The sequence below is a fragment of the Artemia sp. Qi Xiang Cuo genome, chromosome 16 (assembly GCF_049724085.1).
Source record: "Artemia sp. Qi Xiang Cuo chromosome 16, ASM4972408v1, whole genome shotgun sequence".
In the NCBI taxonomy this organism is placed as follows: Eukaryota; Metazoa; Arthropoda; class Branchiopoda; order Anostraca; family Artemiidae; genus Artemia; species Artemia sp. Qi Xiang Cuo.
The window spans coordinates 15,888,986-15,909,376 of NC_142809.1; the positions used below are offsets into that span (position 1 = coordinate 15,888,986).

The 20,391-nt window shown below is 36.1% G+C and overlaps 1 protein-coding gene across 3 annotated transcripts in view; it reads left to right on the forward strand.

Moving 5' to 3' along the window:
- LOC148942623 (dual specificity protein phosphatase CDC14A-like) overlaps positions 1–20,391 on the forward strand; it is an 89,219-nt gene that overhangs the window by 39,853 nt on the left and 28,975 nt on the right. For all 3 annotated transcript variants that reach the window (XM_089102769.1, XM_089102768.1, XM_089102770.1), the window contains exons 6-8: positions 3,470–3,557; positions 4,431–4,655; positions 14,290–14,521. In XM_089102769.1, coding sequence (XP_088958895.1) covers positions 3,470–3,557; positions 4,431–4,655; positions 14,290–14,521 — 545 coding nt within the window. The remainder of the gene's footprint in view (positions 1–3,469; positions 3,558–4,430; positions 4,656–14,289; positions 14,522–20,391) is intronic.

Consider the following 20,391-nt stretch of genomic DNA (forward strand, 5'->3'; position numbering starts at 1 on the left):
GATTTAAGAAACAGTCGATGAAACTTTATTGCATATTAGACTAACGAGGGTAAACAAATTGTTACATGTATACTGATATTGAAAAAGGCTCTGGGAATTTTGGGCAATACTTGTTTCTTTAGTGTTATACAGAAAACGGAAACCTGCATAACCTGCTAATAACAAATTGTAAGTTCTAATATAGTCTTGGGGGGGGGTCTTGACACCGTCCTCATTTATGATAATTTACGGTCGTTCAAGGCGTGCTCATTTGGTTTTCTGTTGGTTTTAAGCTTCATTTGTTAAATTCGTCTTTGACATGTTTTGATTTTGGATGTCTATATCTATATTTAAATCTCAATGCCATATTTGTTGTCATCGAGCTCAGAAACCTTTATAAATAGAGTTTGGTTAAGTGAAACACCATTTGTTAGGTATGTTTTGCTGCTTAATGTTTGTTGATTTAGTACGGTCATACTGCAATCTTAAAGATTCTTAATGAGTAACACTTAATCATTAAGGAAATGGTCCTAGATAATCTCTTATTGACCATGAATAAAAATAAGATGGAACATGACTGTTTGAGGTAGGGGGGATGGGGCAGGGGCACGGGCCAAGGATCCTATATAGGGCCTTCCAGTCACGCAGATTGCGCAGATCTCATTGCAACTAGGCGGGATGTTTGAAAAATGTAGTTACTGACTTGTTTAATTTTGGACATCTGTAATATAATATTAGCCTCAGATCTACAATCAGCAAGTTCAGAAGCCCTTATAATCCAGTTTTGGTTTTAATAAAACTTCGTTTTTTTAAACGTTTTTTTTTTGTGCTGATACATTTTGATTTAGGACAGTCATACTGCGGTCTTAAGGATGTTTAAGGATTGGCTTTTAATCATTTGGGACCATTGTGCAATGATACCTGAATTAGCATGAATAAAAAAGATACCATATGCCTATCTCGCAAGTCATGAGGTGGGCGTGTTGAAGGGAATTATGGCCCCTTGAAACATGCTTGACGCATTTTAATTGTGGACCTCTGTATTTCAGTATTGGTCTCAAATGTGTTAATAGTAGGCTGAGATTTGGAGTGATTAAAACGGATTTACACTCTCAGAGTAATTTCTGGTTCTACTGGGGGAGGGGGAGGGACTAGCGATTCTAGAATCTAGTTTATATCCCACTTGAGATAATGCAATAGTCTAGCCGTGGTAAAAAGAATGACAGGCTAACAGGCTTACATGCCTATGATCACACAAGATCCTCCTCTCATAATTAAAAGGCCCTATAGAAGGGCCGAGTCAATGGGGGGGGGAGCTAACGAGGTTTGAGACACACAACCCCTCCGAAATTTTTCGACTTGTAAAAACGTAACTAAAATGTATATAAGCAAATTTTAATGGGTTTTTTAAAGATTTTCTTTGTAAAAACCTCACCGAACACCCTTGAACAAAACCTTCGATATGCCGCTTTCCCTAGTATAGAGTTCCAAATCGAACCAATATATGATGGATTCTTGCTAATCTGTCTTTCTAATATTAATTCGTTAAACCAACCCTACAGTATCCGGCGAGATTTGGAATTCTTACACGATGTTTTTACAAGAGTCCAAAACTTTTATATCTAGGGGGTTCTACTTATGGGGGTTCCATTTAATTTTTTGTTTAAATTAATTTAGTATAGTCAAATGATTATTTTTTTCTAAATTAAAATCTAAGCTCTTGCTCCAGCCTTCTTGTTATAGGATACGACGGGTCTTTATGTACGAGAATGAATGAAGAGGATATCGGCCGAATGGCTTGGACCCTTCAATCATGCAGAGTTCAAATCCTTGTATGATTTTGATTTCAACAAGGTGTTGCATTTCCAAATGTCTAAAAAATCCTGTGCTAAGGGATGCTTTTGATTTATTTTGACCATAAGAGTACAAGAACTTCTTGTTTGCGATTGAATCGGCCCTCTCCCGATTTTCTGAGATTATCCGTTTTGTTTAATGATGCTGGAAAAAAAAATGAATGATGACATATCACCCTTTGCTAACTCTATCTTTAATTCATAGATTATGGTTATAAAATTAGTAGAGGCTAATGAGCTTTAAAGTAGAATAAATATTTTAAGCTAAAATAAGTAAAAATAAATCAAAGGGGGCAATTTCAAATTAATTAAAGTAGAATAAGTAAATTTACAGAGTCAATTTATTACTTTGGCATTTGGTTTTCCTGTGCTGTTATTACTACTGGACAATTTAAGAGTTCTGTTAACAAATGTGTAAAATTCTGAAAATCTCAGAGGGACCAGGATCTTGTCGGAAGAGGTAGGGACCAAAATTCCTAGCGGGTAGGTGTTAGGTCAGGGGCTTTAACCCTTTTTCTAGGTCAGCACCCCTTTGGTTTTATAAGGTGATTTTGTAATTCTTAGAATAGAAGTTGTTTATCGTCCACAGAAGTCGTTTCTTCAAAAAAAAAAAAAAAAAAAAAAAAAATTATGCTAAGACGTGACAGACTGTCTCTGATTGCCTTTGGTCTTGAAGAAAGCCCCTAGGACTTCTAATTCTCGATGTAATGAGCTCCTCCAAATTTGGTACAACCACTCGTTGTCTTCTATAAGCCTAGGAAAAGATTCACCGGGGACACATTACTCTTTACCAAGTCAATCATAACGCGTGGACTAGGAGTATCAAATTTGTAGAGGCTAATGAGCTATGAAGAAGAATAAACACATTAAGCAAAACTAAGCAACATTAAATCAAAGGAGGCTGATTAAAATTATAAAATTAAGTATAGACTTTCTTGCCATTGTTCATTCATTAATGTTATAATTTCTAGAAAATACAAAAGTTCTGCTAGTAAAAGTGGACATTTCTGAAAATCAAAGAAGGATCAGGCCGTTGTTAAAGGAGGTGGTGACCCCCTTGGGAAAGTGTTAGGCCGCAGGCTCACACCTTTCCTACAAGGTAGGACCCCCTTGGTTTTACGAGGCGATTTGTGCTTCTTCGAATAGGGTACATGATTTTTTTTGCCATTCTCAGAAGTCTTTTCTTCCAAAAAAAAAGAAAAAAAGTGGTGTCAAGGTTGACAGGTTGCCTCATTGCCCTTGGCCTTTAGAAAATGCACTAGCAATTCTAATTTTCGATCGAATTAGTCCTCTCTCAATTGTAATAGCCCTCTCTCAAATTGCAAAACAAAAATGCAAGGAGGACACAGGATCAGGACATTGCTGAAAGAGGGTTTCAACTTTTATCTATGTCAACAGCCTCTTCATGTTACAAGACGATCTTGCACTTCTTTAGAAGGGGGTGCACGATTGTTTATTTTTTCATCCCTAAAAGTCCTTTCCTCCTGGGGTGTCTGGATTTCTGACGGGGAACTGTTGTGTTAGACCACTCTTTTTGATACCAGGTGTTGAACTAATGGTTGAGAAGGCGCGTGTTCTTTTTTACATACAACCTATTTGGCTATTGGGTTCAGTACCAAATTTGTCTTTTATTTTAGCGTGTTGAGAATGGTGATTTGAATTGGATCCTTCCTGGGAAGTTTCTTGCCTTTTCGGGACCTCATTCTACTAGCAAGGCGGAAGAAGGTAGGCCGATTTTTTCTCTTTATGTGTTGTTTTCATCTTATTCTTTGATCTAACTCTATCGTGAAGTTCAACTTTTTTCCGCCTTGATGTGCATCAAGTTCTTCAGAAAAAAAAAATTATTAACAAAAAACGTTAAAAAACGCATCAAAAATTTGTTTTGATGTATTTCTGTTACGATTTTACGAGTCGAAAGAAATTTCGTGGGGGGGGGGGGTCAAACATTGAGCCCCCCCCCCTGAATACGGCCTTGATGCCAAGGGTATTTATGGCGTATAAATGTTTGTGGCGTATACAAATCTTAAAATTTCTAGTCGCTTTTGGTTCTCATTTCTGCAAAAAAGAAGCAACTCCCATTTCAAAATATTTTCCTGGTTGTGTTCTAAAAACGACTTACTCGCTAACTCGCAAATTAAATACGTTTTCATGTATTACCTCTGACTCGATTTTATGTGAGGCTTTTGTTGGAAATATTTTGCATTTGTTGTTTAATAATTGTGATTTATGACTGATTAATCTTATTAATTGGATTGATTATGAAATGAAAATCAGGCTAATTAAAAATCCCATCCGTTTATCGTTTGGTCAAAATTCAGAATATTTTCCTGGTTCTTTTGTACACTTGTTTGTGCGTTCTATTCTATAGGTGCTGACCGCGCAAATGAAATAAGATTTTTATCTTCTAAGTGTCTAAATGATATTTGATTTATTTTAATCTTTATTAATAATTTCTTTTTACTTTTTTAATGTTATTTCATGTATCTTTAAAATTTGTGGTTTTCTTGTTGTTTATTTTGAATTCTAGTTTAACCGAATGGAGTGTTTTTTTTTGTTTTTTTTATTCGGTTTAGATAAATTGAAACCAATCTTTTCCAGGACAACATGCGCCTGAATATTATTTCCGTTACTTCCGAAAGCATAATGTCACAAACGTGATTCGCCTCAATAAACGGCTCTACGATGGGTCTCGCTTTGTTAACGCTGGTTTTCAGCATCATGATCTTTTTTTCATTGATGGTTCAACGCCATCGGATTTAATCCTGGAACAATTTTTGCAAATTTCCGAAAATGCGAAAGGAGCTATTGCTGTTCATTGTAAAGGTAATTGATTTTTGTACCTATATATTTTACTGTGTGTTGGTAGGAAGAAGAAGAATAGTTAAAAACTCTGTTCCTGAATTCTCAGGAATGTCTGTATATTTTGCTGTGTGTTGGTTAGAAGAAGAAGAATAGTTAAAAACTCTGTTCCTGAATTCTCAGGAATGTCTGTATATTTTGCTGTGTGTTGGTTTAGAAGCATGGCATGTTTGGGAATTCCATTCTGGAGTATAAAGGTTAAGGAGGTGGAGAAGAAGTTTGAAAATGATCTCCAGCAACTTCACAAGTCTTTTGACCTGGTATCAATCATAGGCAGCTCAATCGCGCTGCCTAAGTACGATGTTGTAGTACGCTGCCTAAGAACGATGTTGGCACAATGTATTATTATTTTTTTTTCTTCTTCTTTTTCTATACCAGGGCACTTCGTATCGAAGGAGTTGTATTAGAAACTTCGAAAAGGGCTCATTCGATCGGAAATTGGACTGGCTAGTGTTCTTTTTGATAGACAACAATGACCGAATGTCAACTAGTACTTCTTCAACGCCCCCCGTTTCCCCAAACACATCCAAACAAAATTTTGATATATCCATTTTGTTCAGCGCAATTGATTTCAAGATAGAAATTATGTTTTTGATGAGAATACTGCCACACAACCCTCGTGGCAATAATTTTAATTTATACCCCGGGAGCATATAAAAGCAACTTTGGAATAAAGTATTATTTATTATTTTTTCATTATGAGCAGGGCACTATCTATCAAATGAGCTATTATTGGACCTTCAAAAAGAACTAGTCTAATTGGGAATCGGAGTGACTTGCGCTACTCTTTAACGGACAATAGGAATTGGAAGGTAAATAACACCCTTCCACACCCACTATTTCTCGAGATACAAGTAATCAAAGTTTCGAAGTAGCCATTTTGTTCAGCCTAGTCGATTTCCAGATAGAAAATATGTTTTTGAGGAGGTCAATCCCCCACAATCCTCAGAGCATGGGTTTTAAGTTATGCCCTGGGGTCATATAAGAACGATGTTGGCACAATGCATTATTTGTTTTTTTTTTCCTTTAGATCAGAGCACTTCGTATCGAAGAAGTTGTCGTAGAAACTTCCAAAGGGCCCATTCAATTGGAAATCGGAGTGGCTTATGCCCTTTTTAATAGTCGAAAGTGATTGGAAGGCAACTAACACCCCTTCCACGCCTACCATGTTCCCAAATACATCCAATAAAAATTATGAGATACCCATTTTGTTCGGGGTAGTTGATTTCCAGACAGAAATTATGTTTTGAAGAGGACCCTACCCCACAGCCCTCGGGGCAAGGGTTGTAAGGTATGCCCTGGGGGCATATACTATTTTTTTATAGAAAGCGTTGTCGTAGAAACTTCAAAAAGAGTCATTCGATTGAAAATTCAAAGGGCTAGTGCCCTGTTTAATAGTCGAAGTGATTGGAGCGCAACTAACCCCCCTCTCACGCCCAGCTTTTCGCCAAACACATCCAATCAGAATTTTAAGATAGCCATTTTGTTCAACGTAGTTGAAAGTTCTGGAAATTAGGTCTTTGAGGATGACAACTCCCCCTCAGCCGTCAGGGCAAGGGTTGTAATTTATACCCTGGGCGTATAAAAGGTTTTTATAGAACGTGTTGTCGTAGAAACTTCGAAAAGGGCTCATTCAATTCGACATTGGAGTGTCTTGTGCCGTTTTTAATAGCTGAAAGTGATTGGAAGGCAACTAAAACCCCTTCCACGCCCACCGTTTCCCCAAACACGTCCAATGAAAATTTTGAGATAGCCATTTTGTTCAACGCAGTTTAAAATTCAGGAAATTATACCTTTGAGCAGGACACTCCCCCCACAGTCTTCAGGGCAAGGGTCATAAGGTTTTTATTGAAATCTTTGTCGTAGAAACTTGAAAAAAGGCTCATTCGATTGGAAATTCAAAGGTCTAGTGCCCTATTAATAGTCGAAAGTGGTTTGAGGTCAACTAACCCCCCTCTCACGTCCACATTTTCTCCAAACACATCCAATCAAAATTTTGAGACAGCCATTTTGTTCAACGTAGTTAAAAGTTCTGGAAATTAGGTCTTTGAGGATGACAACCGAACCACAGCCCTCAGGGCAAGGGTTGTAAATTATGCCCTGGGGGCAAATAAGGTTTTTATAGAACGCGTTGTCGTAGAAACTTCAAAAGGGCTCATTCGATTGGAAATTGAAATGGCTAGTGCCCTTTTTAATAGTCAAAAGTGATTGGAAGGCAACTAACACCCCTTCCACGCCCACCATTTCCCCAAACACATCCGATAAAGATTTTGAGATAGCTATTTTGTTCCACGCAGTTTTAAGCTCAGGAAATATTACCTTTGAGCAGGACACTCCCCCCACAGTCTTCAGGGCAAGGGCTATAAGTTATGCCCTGGGGGCATATCAGGTTTTTATTGAAATCTTCGTCGTGGAAACTTGAAAAAGGGCTCATTCGATTGGAAATTCAAAGGGCTAGTGCCCTTTTCAATAGTCGAAAGCGATTTGAAAGCAATTAACCCCCCTCTCATGCCCAACTTTCCCCCAAACAAATTCAATGAAAATTTTTAGATAGCCATTTAGGTCAACGTAGTTGAAAGTTTTGGAAATTAGGTCTTTAAGGATGACAACCCCTCCTCCCACCCCCACAGCCCTCAGGGCAAGGGTTGTAAGTTATGTCCTGGGGGCATATAAGGTTTTTATTGAAAGCGATGTTGTAGAAACTTCAAAAACGGCTCATTCTATTGGAAATTGAAAGGGCCAGTGCCCTTTTTAATAGTTGAAAGTGATTGATGGGTAACTAACCCCCTTTAACGCCCACGATTTTCCCAAACACATCCAATCAAATTTTAAGATATCCAGTTTGTTCAACGTAGTTGAAAGTTCTGGAAATTAGGTCTTTTAGGATGATAACGCCCTCAGAGCCCTCAGTGCTCTGAGGGCACTGACTTCAAAGGGGCTCATTCAATTGGAAATTGAGAGGGCTAGTGCCCTTTATAATAGTCGAAAGTGATTAACTAACCCCCCTCTCACGCCCACCATTCCTCTAAACACATCGAATCAAAATTTTCAGATAGCCATTTTGTTCAACATAGTAGAAAGTTGCGGATGACAATGAGGATGTCATCTTTGAGGATGACAAGCCCCCCCCCCCACCCCAAGCCCCAGGGCATGGATTGTGAGTTATGCCCTGGGTGCATATAAGGTTTTTATTGAAAGTGTTGTCGTAGAAACTTCAAAAGTGCTCATTTGATTGGAAACTGAAAGGGCTAGTGTCTTTTTTAATAGTTGAAAGTGATTGGAGAGCGAATAACACCCCTTTCACGCCCAGCATTTCCCCAAACACATCCAATCAAGATTTTGAGATAGCCATTTTGTTTAACGTATTTGAAAGTTCTGGAAATTAGTTCTTAGAGGATGAAAACCACCCTAACAGCCCTTAGGGTAAGGGTTGTAATGTATGCCCTGGAGGCAAATAAGGTGTTTATAGAAAGTGTTGTCGTAGAAACTCAAAAAGAGCTCATTCGATTGGAAATCGAAAGCTCTAGTGTCCTTTTTAATAGTCGAAACTGATTGGAAGGCTTGACATTTTTATAGTAAAGATTGATGTGGGTATAATGTAATATTTTTTTTTCTTGTTGTTGTTTAGACCAGGGCACTTCGTATCGAAGGAGTTATCGTAGGAACTTCGAAAAGGGCTCATTCGATTGAAAATAGAAAGGGATGATGCCCTTTTTAATAGTCGAAAGTGACTGGAGGGCAACTAATCCCCTCCCCACCCTCCCATTTGTCCATTATGTTTAAAAACTAAATGTTGCCTTAAGATTAAATCAAAATGCATTGTGTTAATGGTACTTCCCAATAAGGTATCTCAGCAGTATCCCTAGAACGACTGAGGGTATTATGTTCAAACTTTTGGGACTACTTCTGTTATTAAAATTTAACCAAATCAAAATAGCGTGAGTGTATCCAAGCTATCAAAGAAAGTAAACAGATTATTTTGCGAATGGTATCAAGTTTTCCATTTCAGGTCAACTAGAGGAGGTATGAAACTAAATTAAACACTACTATTTGTGTCCAGATTTTTAAAGGGTGTATGTTGTTAAAAATTGCTGAAAATTTTTCTCCAGCATACAAATAGCAGGCCAAACTATAAAGTCTAAAAATCGAAAGGATTTAAAGTAATATTTTATTTTTCTCTGAAAAAGATTATGTCAATATAAAAGACACAGAAATTAATTAAAAAAAACTTTTTTTACAAAGTGGGTTTTTCAAAGAAATGTAAAGAACTCCGTTACACCAAAAATGCATAAAAATAAAATCGTATGATCTACCAAGCGTGAAACTAGCACAAATAAGCATCGATAAATAAACGAAACACAAAACAAACAGAAATTACAATAAATAACCGAGACAAACTCAAAACGAGTAGAAATTAACATAAGTTGGGCTCACAACCCCTATGCCTTCCCAAGGCCAGAACATAATTTGCACTTTACTGAAAAAAATACCAATGAATGTGCATGTCAGTTTAATATACATTTACTTATATTTAGTAATCAAAATGTTAATATTATTTGATTTATTAAAGTTATAAAAGTAAAAACATGTATTTACAGGGGGCGTATCCAGGGGGAGGATCGAAATTTAGAAGGAGGAGCTAAAGGGCTGAAGCTCAAAGTACCTTGTGCTGTTCACAAGCTACATAAAGGTAATTGATTGTTTTAATTATGCATTTTTACAATGCATTAGTTAGAAGCGTATGCATATTCAGGAAATAGGTTGCAGTTACCACTGCAACATGACTCTGTCAAATTCTGCTGATCGATAGGCCTGGTCTATTTTATATCTTCGAAAAGCGGTCATGCCAAAAAATGGTCATTCCACGCTAAAAATAGGATCATATCATATGCAGCGCAATAGCGCTGTCGAAATAAAGAGCGATGTGGACACAATGTATTATTTTTTTTTTTTAGACTAGGGCACTTCGTATCGAAGGAGTTGTCTTAAAAACTCCGAAAATGGCTTTTTCGATTGGAAATTGAAGGGGCTAGTGTCCTTTTTAGTAGTCGAAAGTGATCGGAGGGCAACTAACCCCCTCTCACGCCCACCACTTCCCCAAACGGATCCAATCAAATTTTGAGATAGCCATTTTGTTCAAAGGTCCTGAAAATATGTTTTTGAAGATGACCCCCCCCCCCCCCCCAAAGCCCTCAGGACAAGGGTTGTAAGACTCGTAAGTTATGCCCTGTGGGCGTATAAGGTATATATAGAAAGAGTGATCGTATAAACTTCGGAGGGAGTTCATTGGATTGCTACTCAGAACTTTTAGTGCCCTTTTTGAGATTCAGAGTGATCAGAGGGTAGATGCCCCCCCCCCACACACACACACACCTCGTATTTTCCCAAAATGCATCTAATAAAAATTTTGAGATGGCCATTTCCTGTCTTAGAAACTTCGAAAAAAGCTCATTCGATTGGACATTGAAAGTGCTAGTGCCCTTTTTAATAGTCAAAAGTGATTGGAGGGCAACTAATCCCACGCCCACCGTTTCCCCAAACACATCCAATCAAAATTTTGAGATTGCCATTTTGTCAGACGTAGTTAAAAGGTCCGGAAACTATATCTTTGAGAATGACAACCCCCCCCCCCACACAGCCCTCAGAGCATGGGTTATAAGATATGTCCTGGGGGCATATAAGGTATATATAGAAAGGGTGATCGTAAAACTCTGGAATGGGCTTATATGATTGGAATTCAGTTGTCCTAGTGCCCTTTTTAGGATTCAGTGTGATCGGAGGGTGGACCCCACCCCTCCCCCCAACACTTCGTATTTCCCCGGAATACAGGTAGAAATTTTGAGATGGGCATTTGTTGTCGTAGAAAATTCGAAAACAGCTTATTTGATTGGAAATTGAAACTGGCAGCGCGCTTTTTATTAGTCCAAAGTGATTGGAGGGCAACTAACCCCCCTCCCACGGCCACCATTTCTCCAAACACTTCCGATCAAAATTTTGAGATAGCCATTATGTTCAAAGTAATTGAAAGGTCCGGATATTATGTCTTTGAGGATGACAACACCCCACAGCCCTCATGGCAAGGGTTGTAACTTAAGGTTGTGAGTCTTTTGACGTGGTAGGTATGTTAACAATCATCCTATTTGCTTCACCCTTCTCCCTTAAATATTTTCAACAAGATGTCGATTCGACAGATGTCAATATATCGATATTGAGTCGAGTTGATCTGCAAGAATTGAGGTATGTCAGTCGTCGAGCCTCCCTCCCACTGATCATGTAGCATAGTATTTGTTGGTAGGAACATTTATTAATGAAATTCATAAATGAAAGTTTTGTAAACATATACCAAATTTTGAAAATGGAAATTTAGAGGTTAGTTTCCTTTTATTTTTTCTTTACTGTTAGTACCTTGAAAAAATGAATGCTAGAAACTGTCTTTCAGTATCCGAGTTTTAAATGTTAGCATCGATTTGTATTTAACTTGACTAAATTGAGGTATCATTTAAGTCAGACTCAATATTCCTCACGGAGTCTTCATTTTTTTAAGAAGCCAAAGTTTCTTTTTTGCTAAACCTCCACCGAACAAAAATACCCCCCCCCCTGGAAAAAAAAATCCTGGATACGGCCCTGGTTATATGGATTTATCAATAAATGAGCCTTTCAAAATCAATTTGTGTTTGATTGACTGAAATTTTGCATTCTTTTCCGAAAATTACCCCTCTATCCTCCTCCTCCCTAAAAAAAAAAAAAATAAATTATTAGCTAAAAAAGAACTGTCAAAACTAAATATAAAACATTTTCGCTGTTGAATACGAAGTATTTGAGAATCAAATTAATTCTATCTGGATACAAGAAGAGGATCATCCCCCCCCAATGTGGTAAAAAAATACTTCATGGGAAAAGTATGGAATAGTTACCTAAGACTGTACCCTTTGTCTTAAAAGTCTAATCGAGTCTGAGAACATCTAAAATATAAGTCTGATGTCTAAAATGTAAAAAAGGATAAATAAGAAAATAGAAGGAATGATGAATAAGTTAAAGAATAAAAATAAGAGATAAAATATCAATAAGCCTGAAAATCCTAGATAAGAAATTTAAGTCTGAGAATAAGAATTGGCCAAATGAGCTTTTCCATATAAGAAAAATGGCTTGCGTACAGTTGATTTAAAGTGGACGGGCGGGCTACTTTGCCTTCTTTACAAAGTGTGTTTCTTTTCTGCAAGGATTTCACTTTTTTCTTTTAAACTGTTTATTTTAAAAATAAACTACTTTTTTTTAAAATAAATCACTTTAATTATTTTAAAAAAAAATTAAAAATAAATTACTTTAGGTACTTGTGAAGTGACGAGGAGTCTATCACTGCATATTAAATTAAACCCTCTCCTTTGTGCGCCCTTGCTGGCAATTTCGTTTATTAAATTTTCAGGAGGGAAAAATAAGCATATTTCATATGTACCAAAACTAAGCTGGATTGGCGAGTACTACCCCACTCCGCCCTATTTAAGACCTTTATTTTGGACAGCTCTTGCGTAATCTCCAGATATATAAGGAATTTCATATGTTAGCTAAGTAATTAAATAATAGCGTATTAAATCGAGTTTATTATTATTTTTATATCTATGAATATTTTAATTTATCATATAATTTCATATCAGTTTAATCTGGAACTTTCTGCTGCTATTGTTAAATTGAATAGTTTTTAGTAATTATATTTAATATTTTATAGTTAATTCTAGCTATTTAGTCGAAGTATTCAATAGCTCTTAATAAAATTGCTAAGGTAATACTGTGTAACAAATTTGGGATTCTGTCTAAATGGCATTGGAATGAAGTACTAACACTCGTAAGACCTTGCGTTGTTACTTAGTGTTAACACTATAGCCCAAATGGGTCTATATTTTGACGGGAGCAGCCTTGATTCACAAAGATTTATAGTTATACCAAAGGTATTATACCCCATTTACATGTTCGCAGGTTAGTATAGAATAGGGTAAGCCGCAGAAATTTAGTATCTTAGCTAAGCTGTAAATAAAAGGAGTATATTTTTCCCATTGGAAGGGAAACTTCGGTAGATAGACAACAAATTTGTGAAATGCTGTAAAGACAGAGTCGGAGGGGTTAGGGTGTTTTTGAAAAAGTATGACGAATAAACGCCTGTTTGTGCCCCCCCTAAATGTTGGACATGTATCCATATGTAGGTAGTATTATTAGTAAAGATGGTTGATGCAGTGAACATGTTAAAAGTAGAATAGCAAAGGTCCATGGTATTTTCTCACAGTTAAAAAAAAAAAAAAAAAAAAAATGCATATTAGATTGCGACTAAAGATTAGAAAGTTAGAAGTTACAGTGATGACGTTGGTCAAGTTTTCTTCTGAAACTTGGGAGCTTCGAAAAACGGAGGAGGATTTGTTAGATGTTTTTCAGAGGAATTGTCTACGGCAAGCTTTTGGTATCCTTTTCACTGATCGTATATCAAACAAGAAGCTGTGCAAAAAATGTGGCTATATCCTGCTTTTTAGGGCTATTATGTGAGAAAGATTGAAATGGCTAGAACACGTTCTACCGATGAAGGATGACAAATTTTCAAATATCGTCTTTTTTGGTCAACCATCTAGGGCCAAGCGAAAAGCAGTTCGTCCCAGAATGGAGTTGGAGAAGGTCATAAGGAAGGATTTAATGGAAACTGAACCTTCTGGGAGGGTGTAAAGACGGAGGCTTATAATAGACTGGGATGAAGAAGAAGCGTGCGTAGCTGTGCTGGCCTCAAGTGACTTGGTGCTGCAGTCAGTTAATAATAGTAGTAATAGTAGTAGCATCCATCTATGTGAGACAAGTAATGGCCTGGGCTCGCCATATGCACTGGCACGAGTGTCTTGGCACACGATTTTTGGTCAAATCATGGTCCTACTGAGCGTTGAAAAGCTTGTGCTTTTCAAGTCTGGTCCTTAGCAGGAAGGGGGGTCAAAATGTTTTTCCTTGGGAAAACATTTTTAGGCGCTTTTTAGGCTACAAACCTTCATGTTTCCAGCTGTGGTCCTCTTAACCAGTGGTGGGTTGGACCCCCCCCCAGTCCTATTGGATTCTAATTATGCAGGACAAATAGATGTGTACGGATGTTTACAAATCTTAAAATTGTGTACACGTTTTTATAGTTCAAAAGTCCAAAAATATAGTCCCCAGTTCAAAAATATGTTTACTTTTCACTATTCTAAATTCTATGTACCTTTAAGTGAGGTTTTTGGAGAGGCCGTAATTCACTTTTGTAACATGCTGTTCTTTTCTGAACATTACACTACTCCAATGTACCCGTTTATGTAACAAATTTGTATTTTTCCGATTATTGTAGCATCATACTTACAAACATATAAAACTCATGGTATCTATTTGACATCGAGTATTTGACGGTATCTGCATCGAGTTCAAAATGTACCAGCTGGAAGCTATCAGGCACTTACACGTACAAGTTCAATTATTCCTCGAGAGCTGACCCCAGGCTAACTTTAGGACAAGTACGCTCTGTCAGTATGGGCACAAACTCAGTGTGAAAATAGGAATCGAATCAGAACTAAGGCCATCTTATCGAAGTTTTTTTTTTTTTTAGCTGGTCTTGGTCGAACCGGCTCTTTAATTGCCTGCTACATTATGAAGCACTATCGCTTCACTGCTCGTGAAGTGATAGCATGGATAAGAGTTTGTCGACCTGGCTCCATAATCGGCCACCAACAAAAGTGGCTGGAAATGAAACAGATGCCTATGTGGGCTCAAGGGGATGCTTTCAGGTCCATACATCCTAGTCTGAAACTTCATGAATTCCCTGAATTCGGTGTGTACAGGCGAGTGAGGTTTTTTTCTCTTTCTTTTTTTTCTTTTTACTTTTTACCATTTTTTTTAAACGTCTACATTTTAGTGTTTTCTTTTCAGCATTCATTTTTTTTTTTACACGAATGTATCTTAAGTGTGTCTTTCATTTTTTAAATATTCATTGCTTTAATTTTTCAACAAAACAGATGGTTCATGGAAAATGCAGCTTTTGGCTGGATTAATGTTTTCAAATTTACCCTTGCCAAACCCTTAAAACTATTTATATATCTTAAAGAACCCTTCCACAATATATACCCTGCATCTTGTATATTTTTTTTTTTATCCCAAATCACTTTTTCTCGCGGAATTTTCTGAGAAGTATAGAGATGTAAGTAACCCCTGGCCGGGAACTCCTGGTCTAGACCTATCGTTAAAAAAGCGCTTTTTCTGAAAAATATTTATTCATATTTCTACAATTAGCCTATATTCTATTATGTCAGTTGAAAAAAACGAACTTTAGCTAATTAAAAAAAAATCAAGATAATGTTTTTCAAAGAAATTAAAGAGTAACATTATAACCTAAAATGAGTAGAAATTCTGGATAAAAAAAAAGTCAAACTTAAAACTCACAGAAATTACCACGAATAAAAGTGGAGCAACCGCGCCCTAAAACTCCAAAGGCTAAAGTGCCATTTGCTATTTACTGAAAACACAATTTATTTTATACAGTTTCTTTTTGAACATTATACTGTGGCTCTGAAAAATCAAATACTGCTCAAACTTCAAGGAACCCTTCCGTCTATACATCATTATGTTTAAATAATATATAGTTTCATTATTATGATACGCCCTAGATGTTCATCAGTACTTTCATTTTTTTTTTCAACATTCTTTCAGATGTAAAGAAAATCAGTTGGTGAATAATTTATTGCTTATTCAATTCAAAAGTATTGCTTCAATGAACTACAGAAATTTCTTCAAAAATTACCAATGTTCGTTTCAAAAGTTTTATTTAGATTTCAGTTTCCTATACTTTTGAAATATTCAGAATCAAATAGAAAACTTTCGACGAAAGAAAAATGTCCTCATGAAATAGTAAATTCAAAGTCTCAAATATAATTGTTCTAAGAAATAGTTTTTCATCTTTCCTGTAACCTTAATTAGCGTTGGGATTTTCATTCTTTTAATGTATATTGCTGTTTTTACAAATAAGAAAAGACACCGTTCGAAATACATTTTCTTTTCAGTAAAGTGCTTTTGATGGCTTTAAAGGAGCCGGAGCTTCACTATTTTTTTTTAAGTACTTATTTCTACGCCTTCTGTAGCATTGAGAATTTTTGGTATTGTCGTTGAAAAACACACTATTCGAAATACAAATCATTTTCAGTACAGTGCAAATAACGCTCGAACCTTTAAAGGGTTTAAGAGGGGAGACTGCCCCACTTTTATTTGATGTAACATCTGTTCCTTTTTCAGCTTGATTAATTTTTTATTTTCGGTGTGTTCCTTTTAAGTGTCTTTTATTCGTTCAGTAAGTTTTGTTCGTTTTAAGTTTAAATTATCTCTGATCGTTTGATGTTTTAATATCACTTTTCACTTTTATTTTAAATTTTTTTCTTAGAAAGCATTTTGTTCTATGAACGAAAATCAGGATTGACATCAAAACCTAAAAAGAGTCGAAAAGTAATCTATATGTGAACTTGGCCGCTGCTTCAACCTCTAAAGTATTCCATAATTTCTTAAACTACATTGGCCTGCCATAATATAAGAAAAGCAAACGGTCAAAAATGGTGTTTTAAGGCCAAACGAGAATACTGAATAAACAAACAAAAACGAATATTTCGAGAGGACAACCGCTTCTCTTCTTCAGCGTGAAACTAAATAATTTATTCAAGAAAAGCGCCGAAAAAAAAAACAACAAAAAACAAACTCGGAAAGTCAATGTGAAAAGAACCAAAAAAGTAATGAAATAACCAAAAACTATAAAAGATGAGTAAAATTAAATGAAAGCCATAAATTATAATAATTGAAACCAAATACCTAAAAACCTTAAAAGCGAGTTATTCGCCAATATCCGCGATTTGAATAAAATCCAAAAAATTATGAACTGCCATCGACGGATACTAGCGAACAACTGAGAAATAAAAGAAAAGAAAAAGAAAACAATTCATTCACTCAAAAACAAAACGAAGCAGCAATTAAATAATTTGGAGAACTATGTCATCTGATTTCGGATTTTAATTATTACATTTCTTGCAGACACCCTTTGAGACCTAAGGGGTTGTTTAGGTGTTTGATTAAAGTGGTTCAAGGTTTATTTCAGGGATTACTAAAGTATCGGCTTCTCTTTTGAGAAAACCGAAATATGACTCGTTTATTCTTAAATCACCGGAATCTCTGTTTAAAGCTAGATCTAAATGTTGGTATTTAAAAATTTCAGCCGCTTCCCTGTAATACTGGACAATACGCTTGTCATGAGAAATTAAACTAGCTTGGTTAAATAAAATAGTATGTTCCGGAAAATCATAGATATGTTCTGCAAGGGCCAGAGTCAAAATTTTCCGTTTTGTTTCCGCTTTTTAAGGGTGTTAACAATTGAGGTAGAGTGTTGGTTTAATGTATCTGTAAGCCGTTGGTGAGTTCTTCCAATGTACCAAAGACCACACGAGCATGGAATTTTGTAGACACCAGAGTTTTCACCCTTTGGTAACGGGTCTTTACCTTGATAAATTTGGGAACTGATAGTTTTACTGGGTCTATAAAAAGTGTAAATATTATTTTTCTTTAGATTTTTGGAAATGTGTTCTGAAACCCCTTTTACGTACGGGAGACCAAGGTAAACGGAATTTTCCCTTTGATTTGTATTAGCTGTGTCAGCGTCTGATAGCTTTTTAATACATTTTTCAATTACAGAATTTAAATAAAACACCCTTAAGGTGGTCGAGCTCTGAATCCAGGAAACGTGGTGAACAAACCTGCAATGCTCCATCGACTAGAGAAGTAATCACTCCTCTTTTAACTGCAGGAGAATGATTAGAGGAATTATTTAAGTAACGGTCACTATGCGTACGTTTTCTATAAACCCCGAACTCGAAACATGTATCATTTCGGTGCACCAGAACATCGAAGAAAGGAAGACGCGTGTCTCTAATTCCTGAGAAAATTTGAGTTTTGGATCCAAAGAGTTAGGCAAATGAAGGAAAGACCCCAAAGATTCCTTCATCATGCTCTCATGAATAAAAAATATCCTATTTAAAGCGAACCCAAATTTCAGGTTTACAAAGACTTTGTGAATTAGCCCATTCTTCAATGTCTTCCGTGAAAATACCAGCCTTTATTGGTGAAAGGGGGTGCCCATTGGAAGCCCATATTTCTGTTTATAAGAAATATGCCTTTATAATGGAAACAAAAAGAAGTTCTGTTGCACACGGCTGTAAGTGAAAGAAGTGTCTGATCCGAAAGTGTAGATTTTTCTGATATAGATAAGTTAGAAGTGAGTTTATGCTCCAAAATGAGTTCGGCCTTTTGGGGATCTCAATTGGTATACATTGAATCCGCATCAAAACTGCCAATTCTTGTATTTGGTTTAGCCGAAACTTGTTTTTACCTTGGAAACAAAATCAGCGGGATCTCTGATATAGGGTTTTTGAGCATGAATTAGTTGGCGAAATATAGCGGATAAGAGTTTTCTTATTTTTGCTATAGGAGAATTAATTGAGGACACAATAGGTCGAAGTAGATGACCGGGCATATGATTCTTAGGAAGACCATAAAACGAGGAGATGTGCAGCCACGTGGGTGAAATCTTTTGTGAAATTGATCTGTGATCATCTCACCTTTTCCTTTTAAATAAGAAAGCTCTTTTCGGACTTCCTGGACAAATTTTTCTGTAGGATCGGTAACTAATTGTTCAAATGTGTTAGAATCATTTAAAATTTCTCTGACTTTTTTTTATCGTTATCATCTGAATCCAGTACAACAACAGTATTGTCTTTATCTGATTTAGAAGGCGCTACTTTAGTGATCCCTGAAATAAACCTTGAACCACTTTCCCAATCATATAATCGAACACGTGAACAACCCCGTAGGTCTTAAAGGGTGTCTGCAAGAAATGCAATAATTAAAATCCAAAATCAGATGACATAGTTCTCCAACTTATTGAATTGCTGGTTCGTTTGTTTTTGAGTGAATGAATTGTTTTCTTTTCTTTTATTTCTCAGTTGTTCGCTAGTATCCGTCAATGGCAGCTCATAATTTTTTGGATTTTTTTTTTTTGCAAATCGCGGATATTGGTGAATGACTCGCTTTTATGGTTGTTAGGCATTAGGTTTTAATTCTTACAATTTTTGGCTTTTATTGAATTTTATTCATCTTTTAAGTTTTTGGTTTTTTCATTGGTTTTTTGGTTCTTTTCACATTTGCTTTTCGCGTTTGTTTTTTGTTGTTTTTTTTTCGACACTTTCCCTGAATATATTATTTCGTTTCGCGCCGAAGAAGAGAGGCGTTTGTCCTCTCGAAATATTCGCTTTCTTTGTTTATTCAGTATTTTCCGTTTGGCCTTAAAAACTCCATTTTTGATCGCTTCCTTTTCTTATATTGAAGTACTCCATAAACGAGATTGACCGCTGCTTAAACCTCTAAAGTATTCTATATAAGAGGTTGACCACTACTTAAACCTCTTAAAGTATTCCATAGAAGAGGTTGGCAGCTGCTTAAACCTCTGAAGTATTCTATGCATAGTTGGCCGCTGCTGAAGCCTCTAAAGTATTCTATATATGAGGTTGGCCGCTGCTTTAAACCTTTAAAGTATTTTATAGATGAGGTTGGTCTCTGCTTAAACCACCAAAGTATTCGATATAAGAGATTGGCCGCTGCTCTCCCTTAAACCTCTTATCGTTATAGTTTGACTTTTATTTCAAAGTTCTAACAATTAATGCTCTCAAAAAGGGGCAATGTTACCGTAAGTTGATTTTTTCCAATAGATTTTGATGACTTTATTCACGTTTATTAAAAAAAAAAACACTTTTTGTTCAATTTAATAATACCTCAACTAAACTAAAAAAGAAGCAAAAAAGAAAACCTTTGATATTTTTTGTATCAAGATAATAAAAATCAAATAAATGGGAGAATAGCGAGCAAAAACTGTAAGAATTATCTTTTTTTTTTTTGCAGAGTTTGAATGTCAAACTTTGTTGGGGGAAAATTAGAAGGTTTGCTTAGCGAATCCAAAAGCTTGTTTTAACTAGAGTATCAAAAAGCTTCATTGCATCCATACATATCCCAAAGTTAATCGCAGCAGAGAGGAAAGAGTGGTCCTTGGTCCTCTTCGAGCTTGAATAGGGTGAATTTGATTATCTTTCCTAGGGGGTGGAATGTAAGAGCTATAGATAGATAGAGATAGATACGATTTTATTCATTATCAATACACATACAATAATACACTGTGCTAGTCCCCCAAAAGGCTCCTTGGCCTGTAATTAGGGGAGTATATACGGAATAGAAACTCAGAGAACAATAGCCAATTACTTACTGAGATAAAAATGAAGAAGAAGAACAAAAAAAAAACATGAATAAAACATAACATGTTTAAGTTCGGTTGATTTTGCGCAAACCCTCAAATGTCTCTTGTCTCCCATCGTCTACGTCTCTCCCTACTTTCTCTCTCTCTCTTTTCTTTCTCTCTCTCTTTATCTCTTTGCTTTTGTACTATCTATTAGGTGATTTGATGATAAAATTTGCTATATTCGTTTTGTATAAGCGTTTTAATAGTGCCTTTTTTTCAGGATTCATTTCTGAAACATAACATTTATTTCTCTGCATATTATTCTCAAATCAAGTGACCTTAATCACTTGAAAAATTTACTATAGAAAGTATATTTTTCTGCTGCAATCTAGAAATATT